The sequence below is a fragment of the Bombyx mori genome, chromosome 19, assembly GCF_030269925.1.
Source record: "Bombyx mori chromosome 19, ASM3026992v2".
NCBI lineage: Eukaryota > Metazoa > Arthropoda > Insecta > Lepidoptera > Bombycidae > Bombyx > Bombyx mori.
The window spans coordinates 3,391,586-3,407,400 of record NC_085125.1 but is presented as its reverse complement, the minus strand read 5'-3'; the positions used below and the strand labels follow the sequence as shown (position 1 = coordinate 3,407,400).

Here is a 15,815-nt window from a genome sequence, read left to right as displayed (position 1 = left end):
TAAACTTTTAGTCTGTTATCAAATTGAGAATAGGTTAATATTATTGAAGTTATACTTCTTTAGGCGCGTTATGAAAAATTGATGAGAATTTTACGATGCGCGCGCACCGTGACACAAAATTAACAGAATGAAGTTGCCCACTAATTCGCTCATTACAATACGACCGACGTAACTTGGCGAGTCTGAATATAGCCGCAGGTGAACTTTCCGAACCGTACCGAGAATTACCGAATTTATACGATGTCAAGAAAAGGGATGTCCAATATGCGTGTTTGAGGATGTTCTTTAATCGATTTTTTTTTCAAATTGATTTAAAATTAAAAAAAGAAAGAAATAAATATAATAAAAATAAAATATAACTTCTTACGCGCGTACATAAGTACACGCACCCTTTTTTGTTTTTAATATTATTTATCTATAGCGTAGTCTTGGCGAAAACTGTAATTATAGAAGTATAATAATAGTCTTTGACAATAGAACCGTAATAATGTCCAAACTTATAATTTCAATTAATTATAGTCGAATTTCGACTACAGAGGGTTCACGATTGACTTCCACAGTGAAGGAATAACATCACTACATAGTATAAAACAAAGTCACTTTCTCTGTCCCTATATATGTCTGTTCCTATGTATGCTTAAATCTTTAAAACTACGCAACGGATTTTTTTTAATAGATAGAGTGATTAAAGAGGAAGGTTTATATGTATAATAACATCCATTAGATAGTTGAGAAATCAATAATAAATTACAGTTTCCGAAGCGAAGCGAGGGCGGGTCGCTAGTCTTATAATAAAAATCAAATTAAAAAAAATTAAGATGTGAACTATAACCGTTGTGTGTGTCGGCAGTCGGACGTGCTGCGACGGTGCTGTGTGGCGGCGGCGGGCTGCTCGCGGTCCCGGCCTCCGCCCCCGCGGCCCCCCACCCCGCTGCGGCCCCTGCTGGAGGCGGCGCTGCGGGCCTACGCGTCCACCACGCACGCGAGGCTCGCGCATATATCGCCCCGACACTACGCCGACTTCGTTGACTTCTTGGGTGTGTAGCAGTCTTTTTTTTTATTGCTTAGATGGGTGGACGAGCTCACAGCCCATCTGTTGTTAAGTGGTTACTGGAGCCCATAGACATTTCCAACGCAAATGCGCCATCCACCTTGAGCGATAAGTTCTAAGGTCTCAAGTATAGTTACAACGGCTGCCCCACCCTTCAAACCGAAACGCATTATTGCTTCACGGCAGAAATAGGCAGGGCGGTGGTACCTACCCGCGCGGACTCACAAGAGGTCCTACCATCAGTAAATTTACACCAGCGGTCGGGGAACCTTTTGTACCCCAAAATATTTTTGTGTAAGTTGATATTACCCCATGGCGAAGAACAAAAAAAAACAAAATCGCTTCTTTCTAGCATCTTTAATATTATAGCACCCATGATAATTTTGAAAAAAATATTATTTTTTCGTTTCGTTTCATTTCGTTTCATCGAGTTTGAAATCACAACGATTCTAAAGAAGTTTCACTTCAACATATTATGCTTTTTACTCATAAAAGTTTCATGTTTACCCCCCAAAATTTCATTTTACCCAATTTGGGGTAATTTACCCCGGTTCCCCGACCGCTGGTTTACACGATAGTTCAGTGTGCTTGCGTGCGCGCTTTTTAACGTTCTCGATACCGTAAAAGTTAACTCAAATTTGTATGTAGTTGGAACGCCTAGCGCCCCTAGCGGCAAACGACCTTAGAGCTCTTGTCTCAAGGTGGACCGTCTAAATACATATATACATATCGCACCTTTAGAATTGAAGTGGTTTAACCCAAAATTCTTGTTTTTTTTTTTGGTAAACTCCAAAAATATAATTGAAGAATTGTAATTTTTGTCAATATTGATTTTAATACTTTAAGCCTTAAAGCGCATAACTGAAAGCTTAGAGTATGCGTTTGATTCAAAAAAGACGGAAAGTGCGCATCGACCTTTTCTAATTAAAATTTTAATTTTAGTTAAAAAAATAAATAATTTATTAACTGATAGAATACATGTTTGTGAGTCGTTCAAAGTATAAAACTCATTTTCTTATTATTTTTTTAATTAAGTCACTTCAATTCTAAAGGTGCGATATACGTACTGGGTGTTAGGACACCGCTTCCGAAAACGAAGACAGACGATATTACTAATGACACCTTTGATGTTGGCGTTACTTAGACAAATGTTGTAAATAAGTATTTAGGCGATCGCGATGTCAAACTTTAGTTATTGTTTAAAGTCTGTGGTCAAATTGAGAATAGATCAATATAGTTTGTTTTTAATATTTTTGTTTATAGTGTAGTCTTGGTGAAATCTGTGATTTATAAAATTAGAATAAATCGTTTTTGACAATAAAACCATAATAATGTTCAAATTTATAATTTTAATTAATTATAGTTGAATTTCGACTACAGAGGGACAACTAGTTCAAGTAAATAGTGTAGTGAAATTCATCGATAAATTATTTTTGTTCAGGCAAAGCCCGCGACACGTTTGCTTTGGCGCACGACGGACCACACCAGTTCGCCGCGCTGCTGCAAGAAATCAAACTTAAATACAAAGGGAAGAAGAAACTGATGTTCCTCGTCAAAGAGAGGTTCGGATGATGAGTAAAAATAGTACTGAACCACAATTTTTTTTGGGTCGTTAAGATAACATGTGCTATCTAAACCCCGTTATGACTATAATAAAGAATCAATGGGAATAAATGAGGCCGTCAGCGCAAGAGTGGCCAAACCCACATTTTTTTCTATTCAAGCTTATAATATTGGAATTTATTTAAAATATAATAAATTTCGGTGCCAAAACCGCCCTATCCATAGTTTCACCCATAGATAACAGATTTTTGGGCGTATTGTTTTTTTTTGCCTACTCAAGTTATTTAAATTCATGAAAACTTAAACCTCATTGCTCCATACTAACTATGGTAAGATTAGGCCACTTTTGCGCTAACGGCCTCAAATAATGAGTAGGTAATGTTGTAATTTACGGCAAACAGATTTAATTTAAACACAAAAGACACCTAACTGTTATTAAGTTAACAAAAAAAATTCGTTGGTCTTTGAGAGTTTTTTTTTGTTTTTTCTTAGTGAACTGTACAAATATGTTGTTCGTTTGATAATAATGATAAACAAACGATATGTAGTTTTTGTTATTGTTCTAATTCGGTTTTGTTTTATTTGCTGCTATTTTGCTCTGTTACATTCTTAGTCTAAAATCATGCACATACAGAACTGATTTGACATGCTGGAATTGAATACTTAATAGTAATCATGTCTTTGTTAAATACATGGTAACACAGACAATTTCGATTTAATCCACTGACGTTGACAGCTCGAAATGTCACTGTCAAAAAATGTGAATAATGGAATTTTGTTGTCGTCAAGTGTCTACGGTATACCGCTTTAGTTGATCCTCTCATTAGAAAATATTTCGAAGTTAAACGTATAAATAAAAAAGCGAAAGTATTCCGTAACAAAGTGAACTTCGTTACGTCATTTCTATACTTGTAATTAATGTGTAATGATCTCAAGGATTCCATTGTGTATATAGATGATAAGCTGTAAATATAGTAAATAGTATTTATACATAAGTCGCCTTATAGTGTGTTTCCAAGACCGACTTCGGGCCGAACCGGACGTGTTTGCTTACAGAGTGACATTGCCAAACGTCATACGTCGTTGTGTAAATAATAACGGCGGAGTTCTATGCCCGAATTGAGGTATTTCGGGAAAGTTCCATTCGTTTTTTTTTTGTGCTAACTCAAACGTTGGCACAGAAAATAATCTCGTTAAAATAGCGTCCAATAGCAGCGGAAGGAACGTTTAGTAAACATAACACCAAAGAAAATATTTTATCTAAGTCCTACAGCGGGATAGCAACGCCATTCGTTTCAGTATTCATGAGTATAATGTAACTTAAATCTAATTATTTATATGCCTTTTTTTAATTGGTTATTGAGTTATCGGGCAATTGTTAAGCTCGTTTCGCTTGTATTTATATGGAAAAATGAAAGTGAACTATAAATTGACGTTCCAAATAATGGTAATGGAAAAATTGCCTTGCGTACGAAAAGTAGGGATTACGCGGCCCACACTAACATACACCTATACCGATCCTCCTGAAATTTTCGATAAAATCTTTACAATCGTCAGATTTTAATTATGTATCAAAAACCTTATTCCTTCCACTAATCGAACACTAGCTGTGAACTTCAAAATTTCCTTCCTTGCATCGCGTTACTCGATGCTGAGGGTCCTGACTTTTAAAGTATTACTTTTACTCGCCTTATGTACTTTTTTAATAAAATATTGTCGAATCACTCACCGGAACCGATGGTATCATCGACTCGCGCCGTATCGCTTAGGGAGAAGCTTTAGGGCGGGATTGGATAAGGAATAGTGATCATGGAAAATTGTAGCGTACCGTAGCAAGACATGCATGCATGCTGCATACAAAATGGGCTTAACTTTTACGCTATCGAGAACGTTAAGAAACTCGCACACAGAAGTGACAGATGTCAAATCGCGAAGGCCATGCCAATTCGCAATCCGTTTCCACAGATTAGTTACACTACAGATTGGATTCGAACAACTTTCTTGGCCACTTTTGATCCGACTATATAGACCTATGAGTATATAGGAATATAGGACTATATTATTTCTAGAATATATTCTTTCTGATTCTATGTTCTTTCCTGAACTTCATCAAGAATGTCGAAATCCACTTCACATAATTAAAAGGCTGACACTAATTACGATCAACCTTAAAATAACACCCTCTATAAAGCTTATACGATTAAAAACACAGTGTAAATATTTACAAGTGAAACGAACTAAACAATTTGTAAAAAAAACATATACAGTTTAATTTAAATAAAAAATAAAAAAAGTGTATATCATCCTTAAATTATAGAATTAGATGTAATATAACATGAAGTGCATTTATAAATGATAGTTATTCAATACTTATTTGTATAAATAGTGGTCGAATTGACGGCACTAGAGTGCTACTAAAAATTTTTTTTGTAATTAGGGTTGTGCGAAACTTTCATCTATTACTGTATATTTCTTGCCAATCAGAGCCAGTACATGACAATGGACTAGTTTTTTGTAATCACACACGATCGCTACTGCCCTTAAATTATGCCCGTATTGAATTCAGGAAAGACACCGCTGACAACATCAATAATTATTTCCTGTACGCGACGAAAAAAATCTAGAATTTAATAATATATAATTCAAAAGTTCAGTGTAGATTTTTTGTTCGTCACAAAGTTTGTTCTTATATGACAATCCCAAAGTTCTTGATTGATACCCTTTTTGCTGAGCTAATAAGATTCGCACTTACCTAAAATAAAAATTAAAAGGATAAAAAAAAACTTTTGCCAACTCAAGAGAATGAGGTAACAATAAAAGTGCTAAGGACATCTCATATTATGTTTATATTAAAAATGTAAATAAAGTATAGATAAAAAATAATAATATTATTTCTAGTTGAAACGGTGAACGTTAAAATACTTCCAGTTTTTTCCTTGCCAGGGATTAAATATATATAAAATGTATGTTAGAAAATTTATTGAAATATGATGCTTTGAAACCACAACGTGATTGGTTAAAGGAGAAAAGGCTGAACGTTTCGATGGGATATTCTGAAGACGGAACCGGAGACCGGAATCCGGAATACATTATAAGAGACACTATTTTCATCGGTATTCCTGAGTCTCAGAAATAATTAAAGCTATTTTGGCGGTTTTTTTTACAGATTACCAAAAACACCAAACGCGAGCTTAAACTTTTTACTGGTGGTAGGACCTCTTGTGAGTCCGCGCGGGTGGGTACCACCGCCCTGCTTATTTCTGCCGTGAAGCAGTAATACGTTTCGGTTTGAAGGGTGGGGCAGCCGTTGTAACTATACTTGAGACCTTAGAACTTATATCTCAAGGTGGGTGGGTGGACTGTGAGTTCGTCCATCCATCTAAGCAATAAAAAATATATTTTGGCGATTCTTTTTCCAGTTTACCAAAAACACCAAACGCGAACTTAAACTATAAATGATTTAATTCAATTAAAAACGAACATGAAATTAATATTTTTTTTAAAGTATTTATTATTTCAAATTATGTATGTGGATAATCAGTAGTACTGTTTTATCTCAGTGGGTCGCGTTTCCGATCCGGTGGTAGATTCTGCGAAGCACTGCTCTTGCTAGAGTCAGTGTTAGCAACTCTCCGGTTTGAGCCCCGTGAGCCCATCTACAAACGTTAGGGTGAAGCTGAAATAGCCTCTCAAGGCTATCAGCATAGGTAGAAAAAAAAACGGTTTTACCGATGGTCAATTACTCGTATATTTAAAACAGTAAAGTATACTTACAAGTTATTGCGATTTTTAAACATATTTTTTTTTGTATCAAACTGCTGGAACTTCGTTTCGATAGAACTTTAGTTAAAATTAAAAAATAAAAATTAAAAATTTCTTAAACACCAGTCATGGAATAAACGACTTTCCATAATATACGGGTAATACAAGATATATGTATAAAACAAAGCCACAACTACATATACATTTTGAAATAATAGTTGTTAAATCATTCATAATAGAAAGCGGTTGCCATGTTTAAATAAAATCGTTACTCTAGGTATTACCAGTAATAATTAATTGCAACATCCCATCGAAACGAAGCAAGAATTCGATTTTAACCAGTTATATTGTTTTGTAAAATTTACAAGCATCACTTTGTGTTTGAAAACTGAAGCAATAATTTGTTTGCCTTCGATCGGTCTGCCTTTCACAATTGAAATGTCACAATACCTTATTATTTATGTATAACAAAAGTCATTAATAAAACTTCAATGTAATGCGAAGTTTCTTGAACGATTTCATTGCTGGTCATTGAAACGTTTTTGCTGTATATTAACGAACGTTATAATCGTCTTTTAAATTTGACTTGCCAAAATAAGTAACAAGCAATTTATATTTGACCCTAAGTGCCTTGAGGTGAGTCGGAATTACTGCTGCGGTAGACCGATCGAACTCTTCGGAGTCGTGAAGAGTATCAGTATTTTCAATATATATATATTGTCATTCGTTAAAAAACAACAGAACTGGTGTTGTGAGGGGAGATTTCAACATAAATAATTGAAAAATTCGTTTTGTGTTTTCATTACCTACTCTAATCACCTCAATTTCCAGAGTGGATTCGTGTTTAATCCGATAATCCTGCAATCCGAAATGGCTGGGCCTGTTTTGATGAAATTCGATTGAAATAATTAGATTGGTTTGCGGGTGTGTTTCTCGTTAATTTAGAGAGAGAGAGAGAGAGAGAGAGAGAATACACTTCATTGCACACCAACACAATTTACATTAAAAAAAACAGTCAAAAAACAGATACATTTGTACAATAGGCAGTCTTATCGCTAAAAGCGCTATCTTCCAGAGAACCGTTTAATTTACAGAAATTCTGGAAAATATAAAAATATAGCAGGTATGTTGCGGTGTACCATAGACAATACATTATTATAGAAAATATATACACACAATAAACAGATATATACCGCTTACATATAATATATACCAATATACATACAATACATACTAATATACTTACACACACATAATAAATCAACAGTATGGAAATGATAAATGATAATGATGCAAACAAACAGCACTAAGCAGATAAGTAGTGTTCCTTCACAATTCTTTTAAAACAGTTTAAAGTTGGAACACTTTTCACTGCATCCGGCAGAGCATTCCACAATCGAACCGCCTGAACGGTGAATGAATTGTCAAAGAATGATGATGATGAATTAATTTAGCTGAAGATCGGATAAAAGTCAAATCTATAATTCAACTTTCAGTTCCGTTTTGTTGGTATCTACATAGGTAATGTCACTGCACGACAAATGTCAGTAAGTTAACGAAGCAATAACATTGGTAATGCCAAGAAAGAAGGTTTGCCATTAGCAGATATTTTGACTGGCTCATCATTATCCTGCTCTTCTCCCAGTCACCTGGGGTCGGCGCAACATATTTTCTCCTTCCATACGCCTCTATCATATACCATTTCGCTCACTCCCCTCTTACCCATATCGTCTTTCACGCAATCTATCCATTTCTTCTTAGGTATACCTCTTCCTCTATATCCTTCCACATTCTCTTACCAACATCATTTTCATTTCGTTTCATCACATGTCCATACCATCCCAAAAGCGCACTTCTCAGCTTCTCTGTCACAAGTGCCACTTTCAGATTTCCTCTAACATATTCATTCATTTGGACTGGTTGTGTAAAGAAAAACTTGAAATAAAAAATAAAGTGTATCGACGTTTTTAAATATTTTATTATTCGCCTGCCACAGGTTTATCTTCTTCGTTATTGTTCATCACAGGAATGTCAATTTTATCATTTGCCTCAATGTTTTTATTCCCTTCGTCTTTAGCGTCTTCCGTGTTTTCGTCGTATAACTCATCGTATCCTAAAACGAGGGGTGGCAGAACGACAAGACTAGCTGTCCTGTTTTTGCTGTTAATCTACAAAATAAAACTAATGGATTACTTTCCCAAAACTAATAAACTTAATTTCTTGGGTCGGATAAAAGCATGATCGTTTGCCTTAATTTTCAGGATTTTTTGTATATTCACCAGAGTTCTGTTTATTTTTGCCGAAGGAATGCATTCCGGAATTAATCTAATGAATCACCGTAAAATGTTCGCCTGTATAGGCATCAGTACAGTTGCCAGACGTCATTGTCTTTATCTCAAAAGAAAAATCAGGATTTGCAAAGAAACATGTTTTTAAAGACTCGCAAATAAACCTGTTTTTAAAGACCACTGTCAGCAATAGCACTCCCAGAGATCAAGGACAACAATAAATTATTTGATTTATTGCGTATGTCGGTGATCAACAGCCCACCTAGTGCCAAGTGATTATTTTTCTTTTCTTCCTACCTAAGCTGGTAGTCTTGAGAGGCTATGCCAGTGTAACCGAGCGAGTATCTGAGTTCACGGGGCTCAAACCTGGGAACGATGCTAACACTAGCTCTAGCAAGAGCAGTGCTTCGCAGAATCTACCACCGGATCGGAAAGGCGACCCACTGAGAAGATCCAGCGAGAAACTCAGTGGGCTGTGTCTATGGGTTACTTTACTCGCCGAACCCTTCGAGTAGTCGCAAGCGACGGGTTCGAGGAGAACGGTGACTTGAGGTACCTAAAAGCATCGATAGTGGATTGAGAGGATCCGAAATGAAGTGGCTGTAAGTAAGTGGAAGTAAAGGCCGTAGTCAACACTAACTGAATGCCACCACACACCTTGATAACATGAGCTCGAAGTATCAATGAAATGTAATAGTTGGGCAACTACCTGGCATTATTGAAACTGCTTGGCAACAGCAAACGTTCACGACGGAATACAAAACAAAGCAAAGGGTCTATTAAACAGTATACTCGTAATGTACAATAATAACAATTTGAGTGAGTATTGAAATAAGAACCGACAAAATAAATTACTAGAGAGGAGATTTTCCTTTCCTTGATTTTCCTTTAATAAAACAAAGAAAACTTACACCATAAACACAGAATGTTAAAACGAAAAAACCCAAATGAAACATTTCACAGAAATAACAAAATATTTTATGTTTTCCGATACTGTTACTGATAACGACGTCAATTACATTATTTTACATTATTCCAAGTACACAATATGAAATCGTTAAGTATAGAAATTGTAGACTTCCCAAAAATTAACTAGAGTCGAAACGAAACATTTCGGAGTTTTTCTAAACTTCATCAGGGCCCATATTGACATCATCTGATGCGGGAGAGTTTGCAGACAGGGCTGAATCTGCATCAGGCAAGCTTGATGTTGACTCTGACAGCTGCGCCCCTGCATAGTGCAATGCTGCCAGGAGTGACGCCAGAGAACTTGACAACTGAAATTGTGATTTTTCCATTATGTTACCTGTGTTTTTTTTTAAATCATTTTATTTTTTAGGCTTAAGTACTAATTATACAGATTGCTCTAAAATATGTTTAAATAAGGCCCTATAGTCATCAATGCTTTGCTTGTGATCCTGGGTTGCCGTTATCAGCATTGAATGAACGGTAGACTTATAAACACAAAAAATAACCGCCGCCAGATCTTTTGAAACCTCTTAGATTAAGAAGAACATTTGGAGTGTCGCTAATTTTTTAACGAAATACATATTTAAGACATCCTCACGAATACCTTCCACAATGAAGTAATAACGTCGCATAATCGAAAATAAAACCCGCAAAAAACAATAATTTGCGTAATTGCTTCAGTTAGAGTGTCTTGTGAGGGTAGGTACCATCGCTTTGCCTATTTCTACCATATTAAATTACATTACAAGTGAGACTTCGATCAAATATCTTAAGGCAGGTGGCGACATCTGTGTGCTTAGTGCGAGTTTTTTAACGTTCGCGATAGCGTAAAAGCTAACTCAAATTTATAAGGAGTTACGTTTTTGTTTATTGCTTAGATGGTTGGACGAGCTCACAGCCCACCTGGTGTTAAGTGATTACTGGAGCGCATAGACATTTACAACGTAAATGCGCCACCCACCTTGAGATATAAGTTCTATGGTCTCAAGTATAGTTACAACGGCTGCCCTACCCTTCAAACCGAAACGCATTATTGCTTCACGGCAGAAATAGGCAGGGTGGTGGTACCTACCCGCGCGGACTCACAAGAGGTCCTACCACCAGTAATTACGCAAATTATAATTTTGCGGGTTTCATTTTTATTACACGATGTTATTCCTTCACCGTGGAAGTTAATCGTGAACATTTGTTGAGTACGTATTTCATTAGAAAAATTGGTACCCGCCTGCGGGATTTGCCGCGGGCGGGTACGTTTGCCTACGTTTGTCACTAGGGGTGCTGTTAGAATTCCATACAGATTTAAGTTAAGTTTTACGCTGTCGAGAACTTTAAAAACTCGCACTAAGCACACTGGTATATCCAAATTCACTTCTAACGGCCCCAGATGCGCTTTGACCTCGTCCACGCCTCTAGTGCAATAAAAAATGAGTCATCAAAACCACGTTACATAAAACGGATTCATACATGAGGGTCAGGCGTGTCATCTCCCCGCAGGAGTTCAGCAACAATCTCTGCCTCTTCCAGAGCTTGAGACAGGCGTCCTGTTCTCGCATGTCTGCCGGCCATGTTCATTCGAATGAGAGGATCTTGAGGTGACAACCTTACCGCCCGGGCGTAAGCAGCATCCGATCTGCTGTCATCCAGTCGCTCGAGAGCAATAGCTATTAGCAGAACCTATATAAAAATACAGAGAGGCGTAATATATTCTAGCTAAAGCCTTACAGGTTTATAACAAGGTAACAATATTAATTAATATCATCAACACAATGCATAAATAACTAAAATAATTTATTGTGGAATTTAAATGTAAATATTTTATAAATAAACTTTTTGTGGAACGTATGATAATATTCAGAATGAATCTAATCGACATTCACACATTTTGACATATTTGCTTTAATTCTTTCAGAAGGTACATCTGTAAGGATCTTGTTAGGTCATTTAGAAACTTAGTGTGTTGTATGTTATTATACATATTTTATCAATAACATACGGTGTAAGGTTGAGATGGTTGTAGGGCAGCTGCCGCAGCCAATCTGCAAAATGCTGAGGTGGGTCTCTTACAAACCAACAAGGCTAGGCCCAAGTCATGAGCCGCGCGACCGTTTAATGGCGCGGCCCAAACCGCCCGCTGAAGACATGTCAACGCCTGGAAAAATAAAGGAAAATAATAAAAATAGTTTACTTTAGATAGATATGAACGATGTTGATACGATACTGAGTTAGATACGAACGATATTGAGTTAGATATGAACGAATTTTAAGAAAACTCACGGCAACAAATTTCTTCTTCGCAATCAGAGCGAGTCCCAAGTTAGTATGTGCCGCCACGCATTCCGGGTGTGCTGTCAATGCAGTCTTTAATCTAGCTAAAGACGCATCAACGTCTTTGTGCTGCAGCATCATGGCGGCGAGGGCCAGTGCTGCGGCGTGGTGAGACGGTTGCTGAGCTAGAGCTGCCCCTAGTAGTTGGAACGCACGACGGGGATCACCTGCTCGAAGTCTCAGAGCCCCCGCTGCGGCCATAGTGTCCGCACCGCATGCGTGTGCGCTGAAAGAGGTTCAGCTATCTCGTAAGCTAGACATAAGTCTTATAACAGACAAAATATTAATCTAGGGAGTGGGGAGTGCTCTGAGGAATTGTTCGAGATGATACCATTATCTCGTTTTTACCATAGCACCGCCCGCCACCGGAGTAGAGTTTATCCATACTACCTGGAGCCACTGCGGTCATCCACAGTGCGTTTCCGGAGGTCTTTTTTGCCACGTACCATCCGTCTATGGAATGAGCTCTCCTCCACGGTGTTACCCGAGCGCTATGACATGTCCTTCTTCAAACGAGGCTTGTGGAGAGTATTAAGCGGTAGGCAGCGGCTTGGCTCTGCCCCTGGCATTGCTGAAGTCCATGGACGACGGTAACCACTCACCGTCAAGTGAGCCGTGTGCTCGCCTGCCTACAAGGGCAATAAAAAAAAACGATGAAACAATTGCTACAAAAACTTTCTATTCATACTGTTTGCGGGTTAACTGTAAATTTATGTTATGGTTTATATTATTAAGTAAGAATTAAGTAATATTATTAAAGAATGTCATAATTAAACCGAACGACCGTAGTAACTTACGAAAGCGCTTCGTCATAAGCTGCTAAAGCTCCATTCACGTTGTTAGTGGCGAGTAACATTTTCGCTAGCAAAGAGCTTGCCCGTTCGCCGCCTCCAGCTTGCACCGCGGATCGAGCCCACTCCACGCCGTGGTCCACATCACCCAAATTCCAGAGACATTCAGCTGAAAGTTATTGAACTTTTTTTTGCTTAGGTAGGTGGACGAGCTCATAGCCCACCTGGTGTTAAGTGATTACTGGAGCCCATAGACATCTACAACGTAAATGCGCCACCCATCTTGAGATATAGTTATAGTTCTAAGGTCTCAGGATAGTTACAATGGCTACCCCACCCTTCAAACCGAAACGCATTACTGTTTCACGTACCACGTGGTACCCACCCGTGCGGACTCACGAGAGGTCTTACCACCAGTAATAATGTCATGTTCGACCTATCTTTCTAATAAGTACTATTAAATTTACAAATTTAAAATTGATTTCGTAATAAAAGTATAAGGAGTGATCACCTAAAGCACAATAGATATCGGCGTCGGGATGTTGGCTGAGTTTATCAGCTTCCAAATAAGCTTCGTATGAAAGCTGGTAGCGTCCTTGTTTGTAACTGAAACGCAGCAATAGTTAAATTAATCTTAATTGCAATCCTGACTGAAAAAACTTATTGCAAAGTGTAACTTTGTTTGGACTGACTCGGTGGTGCAATAGTTAGCGTCCCTGAACGTTAGCGTCAAGTATCGCAGGTTCGATTCTCACATCGGGCAAACATTATTGTGGTGAATCGGTTTGTTTGTTCTTTGTCTGGGTGTTTATTGTCTATATATGTATTTATTATTCGTATATATGTCAGTCTCTGATACTCATAACACAGGAAATCCTAATTTGGGGCCAGATGACCATGCGTGATTTGTTCCCGGTTATTTATTATTTATTATAATAAAACTGTATAGGGTTCAAATTTATTAGATACTTATTTAGCAGAAGCAAACGACTGACAAACTCCGAAATTAAAAACCTTCTATTGAAGTCTGTTAAATTTACAAATTCTCACTAATAGTTCAAACGAAAAATTATGAAAAAAAAAATGTTTTTTTTTGAAGACTAGCAATAAATACATTTATTGATTTCTCGAAAAATCTTGTTCAGATTATTCATACTAAGTATTTGTTTACTGAATAGGAAGCCTTAAAGGTATATAATATGAAGACTAGCGACCCGCTCCGGCTCCGCTCGGGTCTTTAACAAAAATTTCAACGATATTTGACGTTATTTAATTTTTTTAAATAAAAAAAGATTTATTGCTGCATACCAATAGTTAGACATACGCTGTTGCGACACTTTTTGTAAATAATGATGTGTTCTACAAAGTCTTCATACATCATTTTATTCTATTATCAATATTTTTTGCAGGGCACGCGATGTAAAGAATATTTTATGTAATTTTTTTACGCCTTGGGTTACACTATTGGAGTTTTCGTAAGGATCCCTAAAAAAGATTATAGTCTATGTCACTCGGGAATAGTGTAGCCTCCAAACAGTGACAGAATTTTTCAAATCGGTTCAGTCGTTTCGGAGCCTGAGCCTATAATCAATACAAACAAACAAACAAATCTTTCCTCTTTATAATTATATAATAAAATAATAATATAATAATATTAGTATAGATTGGCTTACAGGCATTTAGCGACTTGTTTCAAGGGCTCTGGATCTCTGGGCTGCAGTCGTAGACAGCTGTGAAACTTTTCTAACGCTTCTTGTATCCGACCTGCGTCTGCTAGCACTGAACCCTGATCGGTACATTTCAAAAACGCCTTTATTAACAAAACATTTACGTATCTTTTTGCATATCACTGAATCACTGGACATCATTACGTATGTTTTTGCATGTCACTGAATCATTGGATGTCATTTTCATTAACTTGAACAAGTGCGAGTGACTTAAAAATTTTCACACACTCCAAGGACCGATGACAGGACAATAGGACATACATAGTATAAAACAAAGTCGCTTTCTCTGTCCCTATATCTGTCTGTCGCTATGTATGCTTAAATCTTTAAAACTACGCAACGGATTTTGATGCGGTTTTTTTTAATAGATAGAGTGATTAAAGAGGAAGGTTTATATGCATAATAACATCCATTAAATACTGGAGAAATCAATAATAAATTACAATTTCCGAAGCGAAGCGAGGGCGGGTCGCTAGTAATTTTATAAATTCGCTCTAATATCCTGATCAGTATCAACGGGATAAAGAGGATGAAATTAATTGTTAGTGTTAAAGTTTGCCATTTAAATAATACGACTACAATTTGTGACTTTGACCTCATGTTTTAAAGCTTGTCGTTCACGTTGTGTTGTCCATAATCCGGTAACTGCTCCAGTAATTTCTGAAAAGGTCACGACTAAGATTTCTCATGAGCTCTTCTACCCAATTGAAGCATTGTAAGAAGTTATTAAAAATTAACTATAATAGTATAACAATATTATTAGATGTGGGTAACGTGTTTTTACTCTTCAGCTTTGTACGCTTTACATTGCGATTTGATGAAATTTCACAAAAAGGAATTCCAATAATAAGTATTTATGATCGGTTAAGCAATTAGCCGTTATGTTTTTTTTTAAATATTAACGATATAGAAATAAATACCTTTATGTAGAATGCATATATGTGTTTATTGTCGTTTTTTTTCTGCAAATCATCAGCCAGGTCAAGGCATTGAGCGTGCTCCCCTCTCACATATCGAGCATGTAGGAGCCAATCTTGAGAACCGCTTTCAAGCACTACAAGTTTAACTACTTTATGAAACAGAAAAATACTTTGTCAAAATAAAAATAAAAAGGTTTATTGTTTTTGTACCATTATCAGTTAATGCCTCAGTTAAAGACAATTTTTTCATTCTGAAACTCGACTGAATGTGCATTTGTTTAGAGCCGCCAATGCTATGGTAACAAGGAAATCAATTTCAATGATTTGCTCAATTTTTTAGGTTGACTTCAAATTATTTATTCTTGTGTATATTGTAACAAAAGTTGAAAAAGGCCGACAGATCGTAAGAAAATGTTGGT

At 36.8% G+C, this 15,815-nt stretch overlaps 2 protein-coding genes across 3 annotated transcripts in view; one reads left to right on the top strand and one right to left on the bottom strand.

The window, feature by feature from the left end:
- LOC105842591 (zinc finger SWIM domain-containing protein 4) overlaps positions 1–7,163 on the top strand; it is a 100,827-nt gene extending 93,664 nt beyond the window's left edge. Inside the window, exons 20-21 of the mRNA XM_038017517.2 lie at positions 851–1,037; positions 2,493–7,163. Coding sequence (XP_037873445.1) covers positions 851–1,037; positions 2,493–2,623 — 318 coding nt within the window. The 3' untranslated portion in view covers positions 2,624–7,163. The remainder of the gene's footprint in view (positions 1–850; positions 1,038–2,492) is intronic.
- A 1,175-nt stretch (positions 7,164–8,338) lies between these two features.
- LOC101741888 (Bardet-Biedl syndrome 4 protein homolog) lies at positions 8,339–15,809 on the bottom strand. 2 transcript variants are annotated; one of them, XR_009975645.1, is made up of 10 exons: positions 15,607–15,809; positions 15,397–15,530; positions 14,423–14,535; positions 13,261–13,355; positions 12,756–12,918; positions 11,908–12,184; positions 11,627–11,782; positions 11,098–11,307; positions 9,576–9,941; positions 8,339–8,544 (listed from the first exon to the last, which is right to left on the bottom strand). XR_009975645.1 is itself a non-coding variant. In XM_062673904.1 (10 exons), exons 1-9 carry the CDS (start codon positions 15,668–15,670, stop codon positions 9,789–9,791), a joined length of 1,365 nt encoding a protein of 454 aa, XP_062529888.1. In that variant the 5' UTR covers positions 15,671–15,809; the 3' UTR covers positions 8,339–8,544; positions 9,758–9,788. The 2 variants fall into 2 exon arrangements, 1 of the variants encoding a protein (XP_062529888.1); XM_062673904.1 differs by having other exon boundaries at positions 9,758–9,941.
- Between the last annotated feature and the right edge of the window lie 6 nt (positions 15,810–15,815).